Raw genomic sequence first — 27,870 nt, forward strand, 5'->3', positions numbered from 1 at the left:
AATATTAATATTTGTAAACAATGATAGTCTGGATTAATGTTCGCGATTAACTTAAGACAATTTAAATTACACTGTACTTTTATTTTTTGTTTATGCTACTCTTTTTCTTTGTTAAAACTCTTTAGTCATCCTTTCTCGCAAACGCATAACATTGCTCTCATAATGTTGTAAGGCGGTGCGTGTACACAAATTTCGACCGAACCGCCTCGATCAATGGCGAAAGTCGAGGAATGTACGGCACACAAGTCGAGTAGTTTGGTGAATGTTTTATAAAGATTCTCATGAATAATTTAGTATAAATAAAGTAAATGGTTTATAAAAACTCAAACCCCCAAATCCAATTCCAATTATCGAAAGGCGTTCATGCTATCAAGTGTCATGAAAGGTGAAGCAAGTGGGAGAGCAAGTTTGCCATCGAGTGAATTGCTGTAGTTACGTCGCAATTTTCGAAATAATCATTAGATTAGCACCTAACAAGGGCACGACATTTTTATTTTTTTATATTTGACAACATCACATACGTCTGATTCCAATGTAGTAGCTAAAGAACCTTTGTTATGGAAAAACAAAAGTAGCCGTAGCACCCAGACTAATGAATAGAAAACTAATGAACTTTTTCGACATCGGTCGAGAATCGAACCCGGAACCTCGTAGTGGCGTACCCACGAAAACCGGTGTACACTCTATTCGACCACGGAGGTCTTCGAGATAATGTTAATCTTAATGAATATCATATTTGAATATTGTTCAAAGTATTAATAAAAAATCTCTTCTTAAAAAAAAAAACAAAATTTCTTATCCCGACTACGGTTTCGTAATTATTTGTTACATAATCCTAGAAATAACATTTGTGGGCAACTATAACCATAATCGGACACTAGTGAATGTTCATTATGCATATTATATAATGCATAATGAATAGTAGTACTATTGTCGTGCGCGCTGATCCCACGCATCAGGACGTGACTCTTTTCAGCAACGTTTCACGGATCATATATGTGCAGGTATTTTAAAAAACACGTAAAGAGACCGCACTTTATTGATGAAAAATTAACGGTTGTAAGATGGTTGTTGGTATATAGGTATACCTTTTATATCTCGCTTTGTAGATTTACTTAACGGAACCCCGATACATCTCCAAAGTGATGTACGTAATTAAATTAATCTTTTAATGAGTGAGGTAACTGTGGCGTCGAGGTTACCTGATCTGAGTAACTCTGTTTGTCACTCTTTCACGACCAAACTGCTGAATCGAATTTGATGAAATTTGGTATGAATCAAACATGAACTCCAAGACAGGACATAGGCTACTTTTTTGCCTAGGACATGACAACCAAACCCTAAAATTACGAGCGAAGCCGCGTGCGACAACTAGTATCTTATAATTATGCATTGTCGCTTTTCCGTATTTAGCAGTCAACTTGTCGCTATACTTTGCCATCTCGTAAAACAATACCATTGAAATCTTAATACGATCTAACGTCGCTTTGTTGGCGAACGTCTCGTATAATAACAGTATAGACACCATGTATGTCGCTCCGTACTATAATAATTTATTTTCTTAATCAAACAGTTGTAATTTCTTAGTAGATTCAATTGACTTCATCTTTAAATATTACCAAGGTTTCCCTTTGGATTGAAGTTCATAAATGTCATAGATTAAATGGAATAGAGGGTAATTTTTTTAAAAAAGGAACGATTTTAAAATCAATAATTAAAAAAACATGATAATTAAAAAATATATTTAAAAAAATGGTAACAGGTTGGTAAGAATCCTATAGCTAGTACTAAACAAATTACAAATGTAGTTATCGAAACTATCTTACGACTACAATAAATAAATTGCGATGGCAAGTTTTAAGTACATGCAAAAATATTTCTCCGCCGGTTTAACAAAACAATATATAAAACAATAATTAGAAAAATTGGAAATTATAAGAAGAAATTTATCTAAGCGAGTTAGGTTAATGGTACAGATACTTCTAAAATTAAAACTATCGTCATAACGTGCAATAATTATCTTGAGCTAGATTTATTACTAATGTTTATTTCGAAGGTAACATAATTTGGTAAGTTATGGCTTAAAATTTAAATACGTGTTGACGGTATTTATTGTAACGGTGTCTATAACGAAATAAAATAGATCAAGACCGGTACTGAAGAAGAAATTTGTTTAAATGATCGGGCGGCTTTGTACCTTGAAATCCTCTTTGAGAATTTTTATCCACATCACAATTCGAACTTAAGCTTCAGCGTGTATTTAGAATGCGCGACAGATAGGTAATCCTTTGTAGTAGTGTGCTCCACTGTATAGTTTCTTCGGGGTTGATCTCCACGAGAGAACGAGTGCTTTCTTGAAAGGTTCAGGAGTACATCCACTGCATACTTGCATCACGGCTTTCACTTCTGCCTCGGCTGGCTCTCTCTCATCGACCTGTAAAGTAAAAAAAAATATTTTTTATTTAGTCATATTACTTGAACACAGTATATAATTGTATTTATGTATGTCAATCTTACATTCTTCCTTTGTAAATTCTGCACTGGTAGATTACCAACAACGCCAGCTAAACCATTGAGTAGGGACTGTTGGAACAATATCTCGTCTTCTTTGTCTTCGAGTACATCTGGAGTGAGCAAAGCTTCATCGACAATAGATCCATCCGACAATGCTACAAGGCCTCGCTTGTCTTTTTTGCCTGTTACATAATATTAATATTGTTTTATATACGTTTTGCGTTACTTTAATATTTAAATAAAAGTAAATTCAAACTTTGCAATGTAAAATATTTTAATGAATAGTTTATAAAAAAGAAATAAAATTCGATGCTTTTACCTGGACTAGTTTCTTCAATCAGTTCCTTTTCGGGATTATCTCTTTTGTCCCGTTTGTGAGAATCTCTTTTGAACAAATTGTGCGAATTGGCGGTATCGTCTATGTATTGTACATTAGCGGGATTGAGAAGTGATCCTGACAAAACGACAGTAGTACCCTTGCTTGGTCCTAAAGGCCTAGAAGTATATCTTTGACTTTGGTCAACTGGTGATACCGACAAACCGACTAATGGTACGTGAGCCCCTTGAATATTGCCATTAAGCTGATTACTTGGTATGGGCTGGATACTGTTAAGAAACTGTTCCGAGACAATTCTATTCCCTAGTTGCCCGTTGGCGTATTCTTGTTGGAGCTGAAGACCGTTGGGGAGTTGAACAGGTATCATTTGTTGTTGAGGACGCGCCAAGTTGAGGTTAGCCGGTCTCTGTAATTGACCTCCGATTAAATAATTTCCGTTGCCCAGAGGAGTGGCTGGGGGCGGTGGTGGTTCAGTGACGGCTTCCGTGGAAGTCTCGAATGGTGTTCCGTCATGTTTGAAATGGTGTACGTGGTGATGTTTGTGATCTCTGTGAGCTTTACCAGCAGTCAAAGCGACGTGGTATAATTGGAGCATCGTTATTTCGCCGATTAAACCTGATTGTTCTGCAATGGAAATACATATGTTTTTTTAGTAGAAAATAATGTTCTATGGTTTATTAGTCAATACTAAATTAAGGTTTTCATTTTATCATTTAAATTTTTAGTTTTATGATACTCGTAAGTTTTTCATACTTATGATTGGTTGTGCCTCGTCCTTTTTATACAAAAGTGATTGTTCTTGACCGCTGATTGCAGTTCCACCTCCTTTTATGATGTGACCAACAAGCTGTAAATATTTATAAACATAATAAATAAATACGAAAATAAACATTAGAGATAAATTAAATACGAACGTTAAAGTGATAAAGGTTGTCACGTTGTTGTTTTTTCCGGAGATTAAAAAGAAAAAATACGACAATAATCTTCGCACAATTCTATTGTATCGTTCTCCTTATTTTCTTTTAGTGTTATATATTTAAAATGACATCACTGAGCGTTTATATCTGTCTAAATAAATGAATTGATATCAGTGAGGTCAGTCGGATACTGATATCGTCAAAGTTAACTCAATTCAACTAATTATGACGTGTGGTACGATGCGTGCTAAACAGTATTAGGCAGCTGGTCCTCAATTTACGTACGTTGTAATATAATTGCAATTCTCGTACATTTCACATTTGATATCAATAATAAATGTAAACTTACCCTGTTATGGAAACCTCTTCCGACTCTTTCACCGTTTACCCAAATCTGCCACTCGCCTGTTCTTCCATTCCATGATTGGCAAGCGTGGTACCACCTTTGATAAAAAAGAAGTAAAGCGTGCTAATAAATCTCATAGATAAATTTTTAATTGAACAATTTCATTTATTCATTGAAATCTTAATATAAATTTATTTTTCTTAATACTGATGAAATTCTAGTTGGTTATTATTTGTTGGTATTATATTCTGTATATTTTTAAATAAATAAGTCTTTGTTGCAAGCAACGAGTTTTAGTGTTATTAAGAAATAAAAGCAATTCTCTTCCACTGTTTCTTATTATTATTGTACATGAAACAAAAATGAAAAAAACAATATCCTTCTGAGTTTCTTTCACCGGTTCTTCTCAGGTCTGAGGCTAATTCCAAATCGGTAATAGATTTTTGTCTTTCAATACGCTAGTGTACAATAAATAGAGATTTTTGACTTTGTAAACTGTTCCTGTTCCCTACTTTTTTTTAATAATGATCTATCGATATCTAAGCGCATACAAGTAGAATCAATTTAGGAATACCCGTATCATTTTCTCACTTGTTTCTATCATGACTAAAACGATAATTACAGTTAACGTTTCACTTTCGTCGTGTTTGCATCACAGTTACCTTTCGCGTGTGTCGTGTTTACCCTGTGTTCGTGTTTTGTTTTCCGACGCTTTCATCGCATTAAGCTCTTACAACAAGTTTGTTCCAGCTTCACTACTGCGATCTTACTTAAGGTCTTATGTTGTTATTATGTGACGTATGTAGTTCATATTACTGACTTCGGGTCTTATAACGTTACAGAGTGACTTGGAGTGAGATAGTGTTTCACATGATTGATAGCTTTTCGTAAATGTAATTCGAATACGTATTCACCGTTCTCTTATATTGCGAAATCAATTAAACGAACTAGAAGACTTTGCTTCGTTTACCTAAGTTACAAAGATAAAGCGGCATCTAAAATTTTAAACGTATTCTACAAGACTAAAGCAGAGATGGCCCAGTGGTTAGAACGAGTGCATCTTAACCGATGATTGCGGGTTCAAACCCAGGCAAGCACCGCTGATTCATGTACTTAATTTGTCATTATAATTCATCTCGTGCTCAGCGGTGAAGGAAAACATCGTGAGAAAACCTGCATGTGACAAATTTCATAGAAATTCTGCCACATGTGTATTCCACCAACCCGCATTGGAACAGCGTGGTGGAATATGTTCCAAACCTTCTCCTTAAAAGGAGAGGAGGCCTTTAGCCCAGCAGTGGGAAATTACAGGCTGTTGTTGTTGCTACAAGACTTTGCTTCGTTTACTTAAGTTAAAAACGATTTAAAAAAAATTGGCATAGAAAAATTTAATTAATCTCAATTTTATTTAGTATATCGTATAATGCATATCTATATAAGTTCTTGGATCTTCGAGATGAAGAGACATCAAAACCGTTTGATCTATCGTCATGAAAGTTGACACATATGCTGACTGCTTTCATATGGATTTTAACTGGAAACTAGAGAGAGCTCGTCTACTTCTACCATTCAAACATTAGGCATGAAAATTTTATATATATAGAACATCTTCCGAGTTTCACTAGTATTCTTATAATCTTCTTAAGGAATTACGAATTAAACTACACTTCATACGAACATTTCTTTAACAGTACACGATATAAAACAATAATAACAGATAAATTCACAGAGCAATCACTTTGTTTCAAATAAAGGTAGTATGAAGCGAATATGTATGTATGTTTTTAGGGAATGTATAATCATGATGAGCGTTATTCACGATTTTGGTAAATGAAGCTAATATTTCGAGTGCGTTATTCAATAGCTCACTTCCATTCATAAATGGGAAAATTCCACTGACGGCTTATAAAGCAATTGAACAAATAGTTAATATTTTGAGGTCGGATGATAACTGTATTCCATATCTAAAATTTAATTTATAAATTTTTATTAATAATTTAGTTTGCACACGTGAATTAAATGATTATTTCAGTTCAGATTCAAACTCATGCAAGCTCCAAATCAAATAGAAACAAGTTATTATATACATATAAGTATATATAAGTACATTTATCAACCTTCTGTAAACTATTTGTACATCGATCGTATTCTCACATTTTTCTATATCGAAATTAGTTTTCACACAGTCGATTTACTGTTGAATTATTTGAATTTGAATTTGTCACAAGGAATTGAATTAATTCCTTAATGACTGAAGAACCTCAGACCTACTAGGGCATCAGATCAAAAGGAAACAGTTGACTTTAAGTAGACGTATTAGAGATTATTTAAGGAAATAGTATGAGACTCCCTGAGTGATTGGGCTTTTGTTTATGAAAAGGATTTCAAGGATTGATGAAATTGGATTTTGTATTCAGTTAGAAAATCTTAGTGTGTATTTTTTTTATTTTATTATTTTTTTTATGGTATAGGTTGGCGGACGAGCATATGGGCCACCTGATGGTAAGTGGTCACCATCACCCATAGACAATGACGCTGTAAGAAATATTAACTATTCCTTACATCGTCAATGTGCCACCAACCTTGGAAACTAATATTTTATGTCCCTTGTGCCTGTAGTTACACTGGCTAACTCACCCTTCAAACCGGAACTCAACAATACTAAGTACTGTTATTTGGCGGTAGAATAACTGATGAGTGGGAGGAACGTACCCAGACGGGCTTGCACAAAGCCCTACCACCATGTATTTATTTATATTTGTGTGAATAAAAAATAACTTTACTTACGTGTTAAGTTTCAACGGATAGTTGAGTCTGAAGAATGTCTGTCCATGCACAGCCATACTGAAGTAGCTCGCCTCTTTGGTGTTCGATATCCAAGCTGAAATTTCCTTCGGACTGTCTCCAACTAAAAAAAGGTTTTGAATAAAAATAATAAGATTGTTTAAAATATTCCACTGTCGAAATATTTTGAGTGTACAGATATAAATATACCACCTAACCCTGAGCGATCAGCGACTACTGCTTAGGTCTCGTCAATATTGCAAACGTCCCATCAATATTGGAACTAAGAAGTTATATAACTTTTGTTTTAAGTGATACTGGCTTATAAGAAAAATGTAATTATAAAAAATATTTTATTAGCCTAGATAGATTATAGCACAATGGTTAACTATGCTTTACTTTTGCATTCCACAAAATATTTCCATATTTCAAAGCAAATTTAATAAAGGTTTGGAAATTCAAACCTATTGTACTTGACAACAATTTTGAAAATGGAACAGAAATTAGAAATAAATGTAAAAAATTTTTTTTCTTTTTTATATAACTTTTAAGACAAATTACTGAACAGTGTCCATGTTTTAAATTTGACATCTTAAGCCCTTCAATGAAAGTTTAAATATAAAAGACATTTTGCGACCTCATAACTATCAAGCTTTGGTGTGAAATATAATAATTTATTTCTATTAAAAATTTAGGGCTCTATAAAACGTTATTGTTAATTAATTTAACATTAGTGAATTTATTACGAAGCTTGTTGAATCGCGATTTTATGCAATTGTTTGTTCAAAAGTTCATTTTAAAACATTTATAAACATAACATTCCACTCGCTGACTTACAATAGACCAATTTAAAGTATTAACCCCATTGTCTGTGTGTTTGAATGCGTAAAGTCTCTTATATCAATTACAGTATGCATAGCACGCAACAACAATAATTGTTGTGTCGAAATATCAATTGTCGTACGAGGAAATACAGCTGGATCAGAAAAATTGGATTCGTTACGATTATTCATTAATGCATATACAATTCTAATTATTCCAAATAAGGCATCGCAAGTTAACCCACTGATCTACATTTATGTAATGAACGTACAAAATATTATGTAAATATTATAATTATGTAATATTAATGAGTCGGTAAGTTCGACATGATTGCGTTGCCTGGCAGTCTTAAGTTATGAATATTATTGAAATCAATAACTGTTACAACAGTTTGAATTATTGCTACTTGAAAACCTTTAGGGGTGAGTAGTTGAAAAGTTTTTTGTCACTTTCTTTCTAATATGAAATCAATGATGAAAGAGAGAGATGCCAGTGTTTAATTAAGCACCATATGAAAAACGTTTACAAAAAAGAACGATAACTTTGGTTTCTACTAAAACTCGGCTACATATAATATTTGTATAGAGTCGTGCAAACATAAATTGAAACTTAAAGCGATGTCTAGTTTTAAATAAACTCCAGTAAGAGGATTTGTTGTAATTTGTTTATGAAACGTGTCGTGTCCGGTGTGCGGCGTCCGAAGAGCACGTGTATTTTATTATATCACTTAATATCGTGCAAAATGAAAATATAAATCCCTGCGTATTCAAATAAAACGACTTTTATGTTTTTAAAATAACATGAAACGATGTAAAAGCAACTAAAAAATGTTGCGATGCATAAAATGTAAGATATACGAGTTTTCACGCTAGATATGCATGGTATATGAAACAAGCGATCCGCCCTGGCTTCGCACGGGTAAAATACTGATACTAACTATACAACAAACTTTGTGTTTACTTACGACATCACACGAGAAACTTCTAAAATTATCAGTTTTTTTTTTTTTATTTATTATATTGTCCATGTATTATATACAAAAGCTTTTCTGTCGAATCAAGCTATATATTTAGAAAAAAAAACCGCATCAAAGACTTTTGTGTCATTTTAAAGACCTAAACATACATATGGATAGAGAACGGTAAGCGACTTTGTTTTACACTATGTAATGCAAGTAGCCTGGATATTTCACACTGGTAGGCACCACATTGCTTTTGGAGAAGAATTTTGAGGTTTTTTCCACCGCATTGTTCCAATTCGAATTAGTGTAGAAATATGTTACTGATACAGATTACCATTCAAAATATGTTTCCACGATTCATTAATTAATTCTAGTTCATCACGATATTATATGATTTATAAATACATAACATGAAGTATATGTAAATACAGTGGTGCTTATCAGGGTTCAAGCTGACAATCACATCTAACATTCATACGTTCTAACTATTAAACTAAATAAACGACAAAACGTTTAAATATTAAATTGGCGTATTTAGTATTAAATACTTTAATAAAAGACATATCAAGCACTTCTAAGGGAACCGTAAAGCAATTCTGCGTCGTTTACCAACAAATTGCGCTTAGGATAAATTGTTTAATCTATAGATAAATTTCGCGGTGTGTAAAAGGTTTGATCACGACTTCGCTTATGCAACTTACCTCAAACTGCCACACTGCATTTTGTAACATTTGTCAATAGTTAGGGTGAGTTTATCACGTGAGTAAATTTAATCTTAAATCTTACCTATGGTATATAGTACACTAGCGACCCGACCCGGCTTCACCCGGGTGCAAAGCTATGACATCACATTAGAAACAGCTAAAAGTGTTACTTTACTATATTGACCATGTATTACATGCAAAAACCTTCTAGTTGAATCAATCTATCTTTTAAAAAAACCTCATCTAAATCCGTTGCGTAATTTTAAAGACCTAAGCATACAAAGGTACAGACAGCGATGAGCGAATTTGTTTTATACTATGTAATGATGATGAATGATATAGCTTTACATTTATATGTAAGGTAATGACGATTTAATTGAATCTCACATAAACGTCGGATGTTTTAATCCAAAATATTACCAAAGTTGTGATGGACATTTATATGACGTCATAAGATTTTTTCCGTCGTAAGTTTTATAGTCAAAACTTAATTGTAAATTTCATCATTGCCTAGTTATCAGAACACGTGAATCATATACTAGGATTGCGAGATCAAGCCACTATTACACTATTGAATTTTCTTATTATGCTTTTGTGTTTAAAATTCATCGCGCGTTCGGAGGTTGAGGAAAACATCGTGGAAATCTTAAAAAACCTTTTTTCAGTAAAGTGCGTAACATGGTCATTGGTATAATAATAGAAAGTAACCATTTCCTGCTGTTAACTAAGATGTTATGTTCCTTATGCCTATTGATACACTGGCTCACTCAACCTTTGTAACGCAACAGCACTTATTACTGATTAGCGGTAGAATATGTACGGAAAGAGCTGAACAAAGTCCTACCACCAAGTCAAACACACATAAGTGCATATACACGAACGCATATTGAAGCAGATTAGCTTAATAACCACTAAAAGAATATCCAAGCCCAGCCGTGGGTTGGGCCGACTTTACTTTCACTGCTAAATATCAACAGAAACTTGAAGATTTTGTACAAATGGCTTCTATTACATTACCTTGATTCGTTATTTTGAAATGAGATCAAACCTTTGAAACCAGTTCTAATGTTTCCGCGACGAAGTTACTAAATATGTATGCGTTGAGAATTTATTACAACGGAGGTGTGGTAAATTACAACATTATAATTAAATGATACAATCGATTAACAGTGTAAAGGTTAATCTGTTTTATAGATATATCATGGCGCTTAAATCAAATCAACGAACTGTCAGCGTCCTGAACATGATCACGTTTAACGACGTAACAGACCCGTTTATTTTATGCCCCTTTGAATCAATTTACGGCCAAAACTATTCTTTTTTTACTTAAGTGAGAAAATCTTATAAAAATATACAAAAGAAATCCAGTGTGAAAGCGCCTTATGTTCCAATAAAAGCGGTTCTAGTATGAGTACTGCATAAAGGGTACCACAACAGTTTAGAAATTCAAAGAGAATTATTAACAACCTACACTCTTCACTTATTATATTGTCTACATTATGTTCACGTCAAAAATACATAGCCTTCAGTATATCCTACTAATATAATAAATGCGAAGGTTTTTGAGGATGGATGTTGGATGGACAATGTTTGTTACTTGGATTGGATTTTAATGAAATTTCACAGTAACATCGGTTATACGTCAGAATTACTCGAAGGCTACAATTTATAATGATTTTATGTAATTTGATTATATTATAACTATACATATAATGCAAACGAAGCAAAAATGGCCCTGACCGGCACGACCTCGGTTTTGACCCCCAATATTCGTTTCGGAAGCACCACTATAGTGTCATATGTTTAATATGTGATTAGTATTCATAATATGTTGGGCATTGAAGGTACTAATATCCATATTTTTCGTATCAGAAAAGCGTGGTTGAATGACCTCCAAATTATCTCTTAAAAGTGATCTTAGTCTAACAATGTTAAATTTACTTCTACATACCCGAGTATGAAAATAGAGGATGGTCTTCTGAGTGATTATGGAATTTTGTCCACATGCAGAGAGTAAACTCTTTAAGATCGGGAAGTGTCGTTTCGTATTCCACATACTGGTAGAACAGTTCCTGGTTCATAGATACTTTGTATACACTGCAGGAGTCAGATCCAGGTGACGGGGCTGGGTTGTAAAGATTCGAAGCCTTGTTGGGAGTGAACGAAGGTGGTCTGGGCTGGAGCGGCCTTCGATTAACAATCTTCAATTGAGGACTGAAATAGAATATATTCATTATAATTGTTTAATTAATTTAAAATTGTAAACTTAAAAATAATATCATAAATTAAGTTAAAGTTATTAATAAGGCAAGGATATCTTTCCCCTGACAAATGTTGCCACTAGATTGAAAGTCAACACTGTGGCGAGCTTCGAAGTTCAATAGTATAATAGAAATTTTGCCAGCTCTTCGGTCTGCTGACAAATTATAATAGTTCCATTCGTTGTTACAGATAATAATTAAACTGAATTCGAATTCATCTATTAGTTTATATCTGATGGAAATAAATTACAATTCTATATCCAATAGCTGGTTATGTACTATGAGCTACTCGAGTTATTATTATTAAATATTCAAGACTTCGTTGGTAGATAAACATTTGGAGGCTTTTTATTCGGATAAGCAAATACTTATTTATTTATATCTAACATCGCTGACAGAATTAGCTAGACGGCCATTTCAAGTAACAAATTAGTGAGTTGACGCATCCACAAATACTTTTTATTTTTTTTTAATTAGGCACAATGATAGGTAAATAAAGGACTTTGCTCATTCGATAATATTTAAAAAAAGTAAAATGTATTGTTGCTTATATCGTCTGTACATGCTTCTCAGTTATTGAAGTCACCTATCGGAATATCAAATGTCTATTCTGTTTAAAGTTTAACTTACAAATCCAACATGTCTTCAAAGTTTTCATTTCTGCGCCATTTTCAACTATTAATTATAAGCTAGAGGCATGTTCTAATACAAGGATACAGTTACGGTACGGCCATAAGTTGTATCGAAATATAATATATGTATCTCGTAAATTATCGAACAGAATCGCGGACGTGTCGTAAATAGTTATAGATTATTAAAATGGTACACTAACTATGATGTAGCTTGCTAGAGAGCGATCATTATACTTAAATTAATATTACATTACCTCGCGTCCAAAGATCTTTCAGGTGACTTTGAATAAGTTGAATAAGCGAGTGGCGTATCCGGTATAATAGGATGCCAGTCAGCCTCGCCTGCTATCACCGCCACTAACGACGCACACAATATTATTATCCGCATCTTCTGAAACAATATTTCCTTAATATAAATCTTGCTATATTAATTATTTCCCACTGCTGAGATAAGGCCTCCTCTTCCATAAAGGAGAGGGTTTGGAACATATTCCACGCCGTTCCAATGCGGATTGGTCGAATGGACATGTGGCAGAATATCGATGAAATTAGACACATGCAGGTTTCCTCACGATGTTTTACTTCACCGCCGAGCACGAGATACATTATAAACACAAATTAAGCACATATTTATATAGTGGTGCTTGCCAGGGTTTGAACCCGCAATCATCGGTTAAGATGCACGCGTTCTAACCACTGAGTATCTCAGCTCTCGTTATATTAATTATTTAAATTTAATTGCATTCGAACATGAAATATCACTTTATACATTGTAAAAATATAAATAAAATGTTACAATTTTAAAACAAGGATGTGGGCTTTCCTTTTTATGATATAAAATCATTGAAATGCATTAAGTATGATGTCATAAATCAAATTTATATTTGTAAGAAAATATATTTTAACTTAAATTGAGTAATAAGTACAATTAAATACAATTACTTTTAACAATAATCAATCAATTAATTTGTTATAAATGCGATGTAGGCACGTTTCAAGTAGTATTATAAAGTAAAAAAAGTAAAGTTACAGCCTGTAAATTCCCACTGCTGGGCTAAAGGCCTCCTCTCCCTTTGAGGAGAAGGTTTGGAACATATTCCACCACGCTGTTCCAATGCGGGTTGGTGGAATACACATGTGGCAGAATTTCTATGAAATTTGTCACATGCAGGTTTCCTCACGATGTTTTCCTTTACCGCTGAGCACGAGATGAATTATAAAGACAAATTAAGCACATGAATCAGCGGTGCTTGCCTGGGTTTGAACCCGCAATCATCGGTTAAGATGCACGCGTTCTAACCACTGGGCTATCTCGACTCTAGTAGTATTATGCGGTTGTTTTATTTTACATGGTTGTAAGTGGTAGGGTTTGTGCAATTCAGGGTACCTACATATCAAATATTCTACCGCCAAAGAGCAATACTTAGCGCTGTGTATCGGTTTGAAGATTCAGTGAATCAATGCTACTACTGACACAAGGGACATAGCATCTTAGTTTTCAAGATTAGTTGGCGCATCGGTGATGTAATAAATGCTTAATATTTCATTTTCAATTTATATATGGCTGTGGTGGTACCAACTTATCATTAGGTGTATTGTGTATTTGCCCATCCCTATCCCTATATTAAAATCATATAACATATTAAAAATGACGCTCACTATTGTCCACGGCTTCGCTCGCAGTGATAAGCAAAGACCAGGTATTAAATAGTGTAAGAGATGAGTCAGGACATATCTCTAATCCAATTTACAACCGTCCGGCGGTTTATGTGCGATTGAGAAACAACTATACAAACGTATGACCTTTCACGATTACAGTATCTTGAGAAATTGGTATCTCTTAAAAGTAGTACTGGATTGTGTTATTTTTAGCATAAATGTGAAAAGTATAGTAAAAGTCAAAGTAAATTCCTAATTTAATAATTTAATAAAACATGTTTTGTTTCATTTTGCCTTAAATTTTCGCGATTATTACACATTGAAATAAAACTATTTTAAACGGTTTTTAAAATTAAAAACGGGTAGTCTACCCGTGACCACGAATGCTGTAAAGTGCTCGAAACGTCGAGATTTTAAAAATAATTAATATACGCGATTAAAATAAGTTTAAACTAGTTTTATTTCAAACTGTTTTGTTGATTGTCTTCCCGATCAATTGATCTGACCGCCTTTAATTCATTGTTAATTTGCACGTTTTTCGCTTTAGCGACAGTGTCAAGTTTATAGCTAGCAAAATCTATGAAAGTTGAGATTAACGAGATAAAGGCGCGGTTACGGCAGACAGTCGAACGGGCGTGGAGGGAAAAGTGGTATTACGTGCAAGACACGCATCCGCGTTCGCCTGTGCACCGCCTCGCTTCACTGACCACGCGGGTGACCGACATTAAGCGTTATTCGAGAAACGCGCCAAACCGTTGCGACATGTGTACTCTTTGAACGATTACCAAAAATCTATATTGCACAATCGAACGTGTTTACGGCTTAGTACAAAAACTTGATTTCGATTTAGTACTATGGCTGTTACGATGTTACTAGTCTAACTTGTATTTAACCAGTGCTGAGGGCACGTGAATCTTGACCAAACCTCATTTTTATTTTTTATATATAATCCATCTCGTGCTCGGTGCTGAAGGAACACATTGTAAAGCAACATTCAATTGTATGTATCATAACATAGTATGTATATCAAAGTGTTCCCATTGAAAGGAGAGGAGGTCGTAGCCCCGTACTCATTTACAGGCTTTTGCTAGTACTGATACTACTATTATTTGGAAAGGATTGCTGATCGATCGATGAAATCGCTGCAGATTCATATCAATGTAATCAATTCTAAATTGGACAACTTCAAAGTGAAGTAAGACTAAGATTTCAATCAAACAAATTTGCTGTATATTAATTGAATACCGTCGAACATACACGTATAATAAATACATTTTAATTACGTTATACATTACAAATGTATCCGCTTTGGTTAATATCACAACGAATGCGATTTATTTACGATCTACTCAGTGACGTGCCCAACCGGCGATTGCTTCCTGTTAAAAAAAATATTAGTATTGAAGTAAAATATTTCAACAGTTCTAAAGCATCTTAAGAACCGTCGTTACCCAGATGATAATCGACCTTAATCCTAGTACGAGATTCGAATCAATTAAAGATGATATTTTTTCCAGTACTAAATTTGTTGATACATTTTATTTTGCTTTGCAAAACTCGATTAAATGTTGAGTATCCTTTAAATTTATAAACGGTGAAAGTGCTGCTTTTAAAAATTGGAAAAATATTGCAATGTAGGCAATTTTGTTTTATAAAATTGTCGACATATTATATTGTTAAACAATTGTATTTTTAAACTTTAATCACTATTGCTTTAACTATTCTAGTAATTGTTTTTCATCAAACGTTTAAATCAAAAATGTTTCAAACTGCGGTGCTAATAACTTCGATGAGAGTTAAAATGTTTTATATATTATTTATACAATACTTGCCATGTGCCTAGAGGCGTTCGCACGGGCGTTTACTGATAAAGAATGGTGATTTCCATGATATGAGTATGATCTTTCATACAAACGAATATTGTTTGTCTGTAAGGCATAAATATATATAATACTATGGAGACTATGCCCACAATAAAACTAATTTAGCAAGATTAGAGGTTTTCGAACGATTCAGGAAAAAGCAAACTATTATAATTCAATTTCCTTTAATATTAGCATGTTATAAGCCCCGACAATTAGTGATTATATCTGGAATTAACCGTGAACAAGTTGGAAAGCGCACACGAGCGCACCTTTAATGGCTCTACATCCCGAGCACTTGCAAAATCGATTGATTGATAACGGTTAATGTCCATCATAGAATCAAATTACATTATTATAATCAACTGCATACTTACAAGTATTTTTAAATATAGAATTATAACGCCAGTTCGAAATATGAACGAAATATAACTAGTAATATCTAGTAATAATAAAATCATCAAACGCCACTTAAATAAAGAAGAAAAAAGCATTGCAAAAAGGTTTTACTAATGACTAAATATTATTAATTAAAATTAAGTGTTTAAAAATACACACATATATGTTAATAATAAAGAGTAGATATAAGCTTATACGAAATGCAATACGTGACTAGGTACGCTTCGATTAAATTTCACTTTTGAATAATTCATGATTAATTTTGCTCACGTTGATAATATGATAGCAAATAAATTTAATCCGATTTTCTTAATTTGTCAATGTAATCTTAATAGAGAAATATTGTAATCGAAATTTAAATTTTAAGCATTAAAAGAATATTTTTAAATATTCCTTTTTATTTATTTTATTTTATTCCTATTTAAACGACTAAGGAAAAACAATGTATGTATCTAATATGTAGGACGCTATTTTAAGTAAATAGAAGAAGCCGGTGAGGCTTACATTAATTGGAAACTTTGATATTCTAGTCTGAATTTTCTCAGACCAATTTCCTTTTAAATCATTGTGTCAATTTTAATGAAGAGTAAAATAGGTTTTAACTTGAAAATGAACTTGACCTTTCGGATAAAATGAGTTTCTGATAATTTAAGACTTTGACGTCATAACGTTGTCATCTTTGATGTAGGAGTTCTTTGTTTTAACTGTGAAATAGTCTGGTGTAGGTAGACAAGTCAATAGGTCATACGATGGAAATTCGATGTTCAAATTTGTTCAGTCGCGTTGGCCTTATAAGAAATATAAACATCATACGCCGTCAATGCGCTAACTGTGGGATTGCCAATAACAATGACTGACCAGAAACTCGAATCTCACCGAAGAACGCGAACGTCAAATATCAGAATGTGATATCCGACATTGATTTTAATACGTGTGATATTTGTAGAGTACACGTATCAAAATGACATACCACCGTAAGTCCGTTAGCAACATTTCACGGGTGAGTTGCGAAGTGAATTCGTGCAGAATTACACTGCTTATAGCCGAGTGGATTAAATCCTCCCAAACAGACAGTTGAATAAAGCCAATAATACAAAACTCTAACATTGAAACAAAGGGAGTGAGTTTTTATTCGGTGAATTTCATATTAATCCAACAAAATAAAATCTCGTATTCGACCGTGTACGTATACCACGAATTGATATTTGTAAAAATGGTATTATTTTACGTACCTTTTAAATTTATTTCACTTTTGTTAAAATTCGAGAACATAAAATATAATTTATTTTGGTGCTTTATGTATTGATTTCAAAAGTTTACAAACATCGATTTAATTTTAATAAATTCGCTTTTTCAAGGTATCATGTAACATATGACGTAATCTAATTTTTATATGGTCGGTGAGAAAACTCCTTCGGTTTGTAATCGCTGGTGGGATGGTTTTTTTTCTATAAAACTTCAAGTACTTCCTGGCTCATTTGAATGTGATTTATGTCGCTTTTGATAAATGAAACAATTTTCATTAATAATTATAGACAGAATTCAAATATTTATGTGCATTAATTATTTTTTTATAAATACCACACTGTTAACCAAGGATGAAGCCTGGGGCGTGGGAGAACGCTGCTTCCGTACTGATTAGTTCAAGAACATACATGGGGCAGAATATCACCTGACGTATTTTGGCTTCAAAAACAATGTTTCCTTTGACCTCTAAGTTAAAACACAGTGAATTTATTAACGGTCGCGTATTTGGGCCACTAGGCCAAACGGGCTGGTAATCACATTTGTATCAAACTGTTCGTCAACAGCTCTCGGCCCGGCTATACTTGTGACGTTTTTTCTAAGGATACCAAAATTATTATGAAGTTAGCCGCAGTAGCTTTTTTTAACCAATCATTGGCATCGTTGTACTTTATGCACCTATCATTAATAAATTATAAACAGCATATCCAATAGCAAACGATGGTAATATTACTTGCAGTGAGGATTCAGATTACCTTTCCTTCTTGTCTCTCATTACATTGAACGATAAGAAAGCGAGTACAAACGCGAACAATAGCAGTTGCACAACAGTATAACCTAACTCAATTATACATGTATAATTTGTAAAGTAATTTTTTTATAATAGACATTGTTACTAATACTAACCTAAGGATTCGGTCATCGCTATTGCAAATAGGTCACTCTAGTACTTGACAGATTGTTGACACTTGTGTCTTTAAGTATACTGCGATGCGATAAGTGACTGCTAAACCAGGATAGTTTGCATTTTTTCACAAAGCGCCAAAAATTACCATTCATCAATTTACATTATATTGTATTTTTTGATTCTCAACTGTATATCCGTATGATATATACGAACAGTGTTAACAATGCTTTTAGAACTATTTCATCAATCCCTACCTAAACCTGACCTAAACCGGAGCTGCTCTATGTTTGCAGAGGAAAGCTAACAGTATTTTAGGCTTTCTATCTAGTAGTATGGATAAAGCCTTTATCTTTTTGTAAATATCCTGCACTAGCTTTTAACACGAATTTGGAGTGGTTAGCCATCCGATTCGTTATGCGTAAAAAATCTCTTATATGACAAGGCCATTTTTACGTATTTACATAGAACTTACTAAATGTGACATTTTCAGTTCAAATCTTTGCAAGCGTCATTGAGATTCTGTTTGATTCATTTATGTTTGTAATTCATTTGGTGTTTGGTAATGAAAAATAAATGCACGTATCGGATGTAATGCCACAGACGTAAATATCTAGTAAGCCGGTAGTAGCGCAGCGTTATAGTCTGGCGTCAACGTTATTTGCGTTAAGAGGATCGAGGCGTGAACGAGATTCTTATCTAATTATCTATCTATTTAAAAGGCAAGCTCTAATGACGTGCCCAGTTTCATTGGAACCCCTAAAATAGTCCCGGTGAAAATGATTAGGTATCTAATGGCACATGCTTTAATAGTTTATCACGTTTATTATTAATAGTTACGTAAATATATACTTTAAAGTCATATAGGATTTTCAAGAAACATTCTTAATTTGAAAACATACTTCTCCGCGAATTACAAACGGAATATTATTTGCACCAAGTTTAGTAATAATAAAATAAAAATGTGAATGATAACTGTTAATCTTCAATGTCATTATTAAAAAACTTTCATGAGTTACAAGTCAGATTAGATATTTTGAATGGCCACAACAAAACGTAAAATTTCACTAAAGAATTGAGATCGCACACATAGTCTCTTCGTATTAGTAAGCAAAAACACGTAATAGAAAATAATGTCAATCGGTAACACTTAGAACGATCAAAGAATGCGCGATGCGAGCTCGAATCGCGTTAGAGAAATTATTCAGACGCCTTACGCAATAACGCTTCCGTGCTATTGCTACTCGGTCTCTCCCAGTTTAATGCGATAAAGCTGCAGGCACATGTGCAGTAAGTTAGCTGCGACAAAGAACAAGAAGGTATTTTTAGCTTGTGATCTATATTAATATTATAAATGTGCAAGTCTGTCTGGCTCTGTTGCTTTTTCAGGAATTTGATGAAATTTGTTGTAAAGCAAATTTGAACTCAAAGGAAGGACATTTTTGCCTGACACATAACAATCGACCCCTAAAACGCGAGCATAGCCGCGCAATACAAATAATCACTACGTTATCCATTATCATATTCTTGGCTTTTTGAGGCAACATAATTAAATGAAACTAAAAAAAACAACTGCGGTTAATTACTAATTGCTCGAAATTTAAAAATATTTTCTGACCATTACAATTTTTTTCTCTGTTCTTTATATTTTTTACGGCACTAAAATGTATTTAAAATGATTGCGGAGTCCATTATAATGTGCATAATCCGAGCGCAATAAAATAGAGAGGAAATCATGAGCCAATAACTGGACGTTATTCCTATCGGCGGTAAATGCTTTTAAATTACAATATGAAAGTTGTATAATGTTGATGAAAACGATAGTTTCGAGACGGCGCCAAAACAAGCCCAATAAATTATGTTTATCCGTTTTTTAAATGGTTTTGTCATTAATATTATCGGTGATTAGTTTCACGTCGCGGATTCGTTCACGTGTTTTTGATAGTGACATATTTCCGGTATAAAAGTGTCCTTCAGTTTTAAATTTATCTCTGTCCTAAAATTCATTCTAATCCGTTCCATTACCCTGGTGATTGTGTAACAAACATCTATCAAACTTTCGCACATATAACATTATTAGGATTATAATAAAATATATTTCGTATAATCTTGTATGTAACACGATCGCTCATTATGCGATTCTATAATAGCCATAATTTAAAATAAATATCTTGTAGGAATAAAAATACTTATACTACAAAAACAAATGTTCCATTTGCAGAATAATATAAGTTATTATGAAAATAACGTTATTAAGTCGTCCAACGCACTACGATCTCAAATGTCAGAGTTGTATCTGTTATTATTGTATCAACGGAAAACATATTACAGAATACCTTATAAAATGAGAGCGCTCGTGCAATACATTCCTATAAAATCATAGCAAATTCTTATTTCAATCTAATATTTGGTCTCTAAACAACCGTATCAGGATAACTTTCATTTCGAACACAATTCTTGCATCATACATATTCTTTCCTAATATGTTATTAGTATCGCGTGTTTTAACAAAGTGTAAAGTAAGGCGTGTTTGTCATTTTAATTGATGTGGAAGTCTTCCACACGCTTTCTTCTCCACGCGTAACGCCGGCGACATGCGCTCGATGACAGTAATTATTTCTCGTCACGATAACTGTCCGCTGTATCTTTGTAGACTTCTATATCTTGGTTTGCTTAGTGGTTCACTTATATTCGGCCAAGAATTCATGTTCTGTTTCTGTCAATATATTGGCCTAACTTTTGTTGGATCAAAATCTTGGCCGAAACTAGTTGTATTAATCAAATAAAATGTTACGATAGTACCAAAATGCAAAGTGCCGTGTTTGATATAGTTTTACTTAAGAAACTCTAGAGAAGGTTACTTATAAAATATAGTGCAGCGATTTTGCTTCGTTTATGTGCGAATAAATATTGTAATTGATATTATTTCGAATTATTATTATTTTTGAGGTGTTATTTTATTTTATTGTGTCCGTAATGAAAATAACTAAAATTAGTTATGTTTAATCATGAACTAGACTTCTTAGGATTATTGGGATTATTATTAAACCTTCGGCTTTGGTCGAAGTTTTTGGCGATCGCGGATTAATCGACTTCGGGAACAGACGGATATCAACTTTCGGCCGGATACTAACTAACGTCTCGAATTGACAGCGAGAGTAACTATTACGCGAAAATTCGTACGATTAACGTTTTCCCTTCGCACTATACTTTAAAGGATACTTGTGCTGTACTTATTTCTATTATTTATTTTATTTTCCTAGTGTAGTCTCGCCCTAAGTTTTTATCGTACTACCGCTTACATACTTTCTTGGACTTGTCGAAATAAAAAGGAACAATATAAAAAAATAGAAAACTATATAAATTTTCTGAAACGTGTTCTTTATTAACCACATAAGTTACTTTATGTGACCCTCATGTTAATCAATAACCGAGACACCCACACGAGGTACAGCTTTCAATTGGATTACTGAGTATATACTTCAAAGGATGAAAATTAAAATCGTTAGTATTGTATATGAAACTAGAATAATCGTATTCAACTTTTAATATTACATAATATTCATCTCTTCCTTTTTTTAATGAATATTTCATTATCTGCTAGAGTGCCTATAAAATTACTTTCCGTGTAAAGAACTTCCTTTAAATATACCTTTAACATTATCAAAGACATTTTCCATAGTGAACTGATAAAATTACGGGAGATTTTTTTCTTTTCTTACAACATTTTTCTTAATAAAAAAAAAGTATTCTGATTTTCGTACGAAAAAGCTGTCAAGATGTTTTCATCCATCCACGCTGATCTTTTTAACATTGTAGGACATCACGAGTTGAAGGCAAATGTAATTTGCCCTATTTTTTTTAAAGCATCCTTTGTAGACGTTCTCTTGATTTTTTTTTTAAATAAAAGGTTTAACGTTATTCTTTCTTATATTTTATTAAATTAAAAAAAACAATAATCTAGAGACGGTATAATGTTGGACAGCCTACATTAGCGTGGTTCAAATAAACATATCTTTATTTTATAGATTGTTTCGAAATGCATAAGAAAATATTAATCAATATTTTTAATTGTTAATTTGGCCAAGGCGGTCGTATGGTCACGTGGGAAGATAAATATCATATCAAATAAAAATAAATGTAACTAAACTCATCATTCACTGGTATTGTGTATTCAACAGCGCGAAATCTTCCCAGAGTATCCTTATGTATTAAACTTCAGAAGTTTATCGAATCAATCAAAATTATATCGAAAAACTTATACATCAGTGAGTTAATTCAAGTTCAACTTCAGTCGACTCGCTGAATCCAAGAGCAAAAGTATTATTGGGTTCGAACTTTTCACGCTAAATTAACTTTAAAACATTTTAGATTCATAGAAAAATACTTATATAATTACGAAACGAATCGACGTGTTAAAAAAAACACAACAGCAGCTCAAAAAACATCGAATAGACGTTTAAATGTGTTGTTTCCAAAAAAAGATACATTATTTTTCTTATTTTTAGAAAGAATGGTCACTGTTAAATTGTTGACAAGGTTAATTTTTTTGTCAAGGCCAGACTAATTCGCTTAAATGAGAAGGTCATTGTCAAAGCCTATCGATCTATTTAACTCATATCGATGTATCGATTGAGGGCATAGTCGATGTTTTATATTTCTAAACGAAATATAATCGTATAAGTTTTATAACTTCGGAATAAGTTTTATTCTTTTTACATTCAACAAGCGAATCATACAATCAAAAATGTAAGCAATAAAATAAATACTTAGCTGCAACATTCGTTTGTTTCAACAATCGTCTTTAAGGATCAATAATACAAGGTTTATTGTTATTCTCGTACCTATCTTCCCCAGAGGCCCAAATTTTTTGTTGCACGAGTTTTACCCCGAAGATCTTTTGTGTCTAGTAGATTCTAAATTCTTTTTGCATTACCATTAATCCAATTTTCAATATGCTAATTTTCAAATTAAGTAAAATCATGCTACACTGAATGTGTTAATGTAGTAAAAATGTGATGTTTACATAATGTTCCGCAGTTTTCGTCGATTTAATTGTTATGGATGAGTTCAGTCTAAGTGAAGGCGCAATCTTTTCGTCGAAGACAGCAATCGTTGTTCACCAACGTAGCTTGCGAGTAATGACCGGTAGTTTTACGCTCTGTATGCAATGCATTGTCGATGTAATATTATGTGTGTTTTCTTTGTAATATTCACTACATATCCAGTCAGTGATGGGCAAAAGCTGTGATAATGAGCTGTAATAATTTATTTGCTTACATACAGTTTCTTTGACTATTGAACCGTAACTAAGCTGCAAAAGGAGTATGTAAACGTTGATACTTTATAATGTAGCTCCCAAGCGAAATTGTTAGCCTTAATGAAAACGTTCACACTCTTCCACCGAAATGCAAACATTTAATATTACCTAACCATCCTCGAGACCAAATATATATAAATCTATTCATCGCCTATCTCGGAATCCTTTAATTGAAATCATTCATATACAGGTTCTAGTTCGTAAATAAACGTATTAATAGTCTTATTCAGATGGAATGGATTCATGTCCTAGTTTCGAATGGTTCAGACTGATGTAAGGATTATAGATCAATAAGGCAACACTATTTATACATACAATTTATATTTTCTATCTGAATGCAGAAGCAAATATCCAGAGTCAAAGCGTTAGATTATAATTACATAGTTTAAAAATAAAATCGACCTGAAAACCTGACTAGCTAAAAAGCTCGGCTTAAAAGACTATCCGAAGGAAATAGGCTATTTGCTTGAATTTATACTAAGTAATTTCATGGTCTTCATAGATAATTATCTAAACCAAACTTAGGACGTAGGATGTTATGCCTCTTGTGCCTGTAATTACTCTGGCTCATTGCTGTATTGCTCTCTGGCGGTATACTAGGTGTTACCTACTGAACTTGTACAAAGCTTTACCAACAAGCTTGCCACATGATTACATATTTATTTAATTATGAGTATCCTTTTCAATTAAATAGTAAATATTAATTATGTACAGTAATTTTAATGCTCGCAATAAATTTTAATGATCCAAATTATCACGTGTATGTGTAAACAATCCTGTTACTTGTGTTACACCAATTTATTTATAATGTTAAAAAATCTGTTCGTTTATTAATATTAATTTTTACATTATAAATATTTGTGAATTAGAGTATATATTTATCAATAAAGGTTACGTACATATAATGATTTTGTTTGGACTACTAAGTCGACTACAAAAAATATAGACGAAAAATCAAAAACCTTAAAAAAATATCTTCACAATCTCATCCTTACATAATATCACTGTTATAAATATGCAACATTTATTTAACTTTCCATTGTGACATCATATCCTTTATGCTTAAAATTACTTAAAATTACACTGGCTCACCCATCAAACCGAAACACTCTATTATAGTGTTTAATTATATGAATATAAAATAATTCACATTGAATAGCTTTCATTGATATCAAGTGCATAAAGGGCAGAGGTTCTGTGAATTAATTAATTAAAATATATGTACAAAATATTGCAATATACCGAGTGGTATTAATTCGGTGGGTGGTGATTATCTGTGGGATATTGCTAAAAGACCGATCAACAGTATTTAATACATAAGCCGAAAATGAGCACTGGATCCCTTTTATTATCGCAAACATAAAGGGAATTGGTATTGCCTACTTATACTACAATTATATCAGCAAACTGCGGATAGTTGAAAATCTTTCCTGGCACTGTTATTTAAATATACTTATAATACCTTGATTATATTTTTTAATTTGAGTTATGTTAGAAAATAATACTTTGTAATCTTAATATAAACTAATTATTTGTTCAAGAAGATATTAATTCATGTTCATGATTAGGTATAACACATAATTAATAATATTTTAGTTATTCTATATTCATAGAACTCAATTTTAAAAAGTCAATTGTATGGAAAATGTTTATTACATATCTATCTATATTCTTATATTTAGGTACAGTCACAATAAAAAAACCTTTTCAAATTCATTCCTTTATCAAGTCCTTAACTCTTAGTGCCTTTTGAAACTAAAGCACTAAACTGACAACTGCATATAAAATTAAACGTACATGGTATAATAACTTGGTTCAAAATACTAAGACATTTTTGGACTACGTCTAGTTTTATATCAACATGAAATCTTTTTAATTTCGTAAGTAGACATTCCATATTTAAATTAGATATGATATCTTCTACTGAATTGTCAATTTTTTTCTGTCGGTGTCATATATTCTCTTTCGGAAAAGCAGATAAAATATATAAGAAAGAAGTATGCAAATAGCCTAGTTTTCCAGCATCATGCAATACAAAATATCTAAAATAAAACTGTTGAAAACACCAACACGAGTAATATAAAAAATGTAAAGGACCAACTCTCATATCTTTATTATATCATAATGATTCAATTGCATATAACTGTTAAAGTAGTTCAGTATTTACATAATTATAAATGAATTTAGCATCTACATACTCTAATTACTCACAATATTATTTTTAATTTTTTAATCCTTGAGAAAAAAATCCTAAGGCTTAGTTTCATCCGTTTCCACGCAAACGCCTACAAGGAGATGAATTTGTATTATTGAGCATTAATTAAAGCACCTACACTAGGTTTAATGTATGTATTTTAAATCTATAATAAATTAATATTTAAACTTTTAATGGGATCACTTTAAACAAAGAACAAAGGATTTGAATAAACGAATATTAATAAACAAAATTTGTAACCTACTATATATTTACTTGGAAGTAAAACTTTGTGTCAGGCCGTCTGGGTTAGTAACACTCATCGTATATGGTACCGCCAAGCAGCTATATGTATTGCTCTATTTTTGTAAGAAGTGTAAGTGAGCCAGTGTAATTACAGGCACAAGGGAAATAAGTAGTTGGTGGCGCTTAAATATAAGAAATGTTTAAAATTTCTTACAGCGCCAATTTCTATGTGCAGCGGTGATGACTTATCATTAGGTAGCTCCTTAACTTATCCTCCTACATATATTATAGATGAAAAGAAAAAATAAAACAATATATCATCACAAAAAAATAATAAAGTAATATAAATAAAATATCGCCATGCCATCTTAGACAGTCGCAAAGCAGTCACATAATTAAAAAAAAAGATAATTTAATTAATTAAAAAAAAAAGATAATAAAAACTTACGATAAAGTCTCCAAAGCACCGCTGAGACGCGCACACGCAACCACAAACACAAGAAGAACTGACCAGTCAGCGGCGTGTGGTCACCAAGCCACCCCACTCACTACCAACAGCGTTTAAGATCACCGATAGCGAAGCCTCGTGACACAAATATGACATTTGCCAACCGAGTTACGTTATGTTTCAGAACAATATGTGTATCTTAAGAAATTGCTTAACCTTCCGTCAAAATCATATCACCGGAAAGATCTAAATATTTAGCGTGTCTATGTATTTTTTTTTTAATTCTACGTACATTGGAAAAATATTTTATAAATTTTAAAATTGAAACGTATAAAATAAATGAAATATTTTATTGAAAGGAAATTGATACAATGTTTTCCATAAAGGCTAAAGATAGATTTCTCGTTAAATCAGTGACGTCGATCGGAAAATATACAGTTTCTGTATTACTAAATATGAAATACGGATTACTTTAATGTAGCTCTTGTTATCGTTCTGACAATAATCTTTGATACTATGTGATTTATATGAGAAACTTATATTTTGCTACAATATTTTAAACTTATCACGTTAATCGTTAAAACTTGTTCAACAAAATAATGCTAGAAATCTTAAACGCATTGTGAATATATGTTAGCGGGTGCAGATAACTAAGATGTATTCCTATTAAGTACAAGTTACAATAAGTTATTTACGTTCATCCAACTAACGACGACGATATCAATTTGGGGTCGTATGTAACATCACGCTTATTTTTCGAATGAAAATTTAAAAAATAAGCTCAATATATATCGTAGTTTATACTATATACTTTGTTGTACACCACAAAGAGAAAATAAATAAACACAGCATGGATACAGCGGATAAAAGAGGCGTACAATATATTTTACGTATAAAATAAGTTAAAGTTTGGGGACCTCTAGTGTACATAATACTGTACTCCTGTCCAAAGGACCTAATTATTTATTATTATACTTTTATTAATAATAATTTTATAACGTCGAATTTCAACCTACAACCAACCGCTAACACAGTTAAGTAGGTTTTCGACTACTCTTGCTATACTATAACAACAAATTTAACGTTAAAATTGTTAGTGAAAAATAAAAACTGATTGGAATTGCCATTTCAAATGTATATTAATTTGCTTCCTCTAATTAACCTGAATATGTGTTAAGTGAGTTCGTTTTTGACATATCCGATTCTAAATCATCATTAAGTTACTCACATTTCTTTCATCATATATACTCTGCTTTATATATTGAAAATAATTTATTTATTGTTGTAGTACTGAATATTTTGTATACTTTAAGGA

At 32.5% G+C, this 27,870-nt stretch overlaps 2 protein-coding genes across 19 annotated transcripts in view; one reads left to right on the plus strand and one right to left on the minus strand.

Moving 5' to 3' along the window:
• LOC124543059 (coiled-coil domain-containing protein AGAP005037) overlaps nt 1–27,870 on the plus strand; it is a 199,338-nt gene that overhangs the window by 135,687 nt on the left and 35,781 nt on the right. The gene's annotated exons all lie outside the window — the stretch shown is intronic.
• On the minus strand, nt 1,726–26,694 carry LOC124543064. Of its 2 annotated transcripts, none has more exons than XM_047121093.1 (9): nt 26,556–26,694; nt 12,533–12,669; nt 11,337–11,599; nt 6,902–7,022; nt 4,118–4,211; nt 3,605–3,698; nt 2,834–3,475; nt 2,518–2,696; nt 1,726–2,434 (listed from the first exon to the last, which is right to left on the minus strand). In XM_047121093.1, the coding sequence occupies exons 2-9, from the start codon at nt 12,664–12,666 to the stop codon at nt 2,261–2,263; spliced, it is 1,701 nt and encodes a 566-aa protein (XP_046977049.1). In that variant the 5' UTR covers nt 12,667–12,669; nt 26,556–26,694; the 3' UTR covers nt 1,726–2,260. The 2 variants fall into 2 exon arrangements, with proteins under 2 accessions (XP_046977049.1, XP_046977050.1); XM_047121094.1 differs by having other exon boundaries at nt 12,533–12,666; nt 26,556–26,574.

This window comes from Vanessa cardui, chromosome Z (genome assembly GCF_905220365.1).
Source record: "Vanessa cardui chromosome Z, ilVanCard2.1, whole genome shotgun sequence".
NCBI lineage: Eukaryota > Metazoa > Arthropoda > Insecta > Lepidoptera > Nymphalidae > Vanessa > Vanessa cardui.

Bases quoted from the DNA above. Each gene is read 5' to 3' on its own strand.
- LOC124543064 (XM_047121093.1), bottom strand. From the start codon at position 12,666: ATGCGGATAATAATATTGTGTGCGTCGTTAGTGGCGGTGATAGCAGGC. The intron at 3,476-3,604 runs GTATGAAAAACT...TTTCCATTGCAG, and splicing joins CGAGGCACAACCAATCATAA to AACAATCAGGTTTAATCGGC. The intron at 2,435-2,517 runs GTAAGATTGACA...TTTACTTTACAG, and splicing joins AGAATTTACAAAGGAAGAAT to GTCGATGAGAGAGAGCCAGC.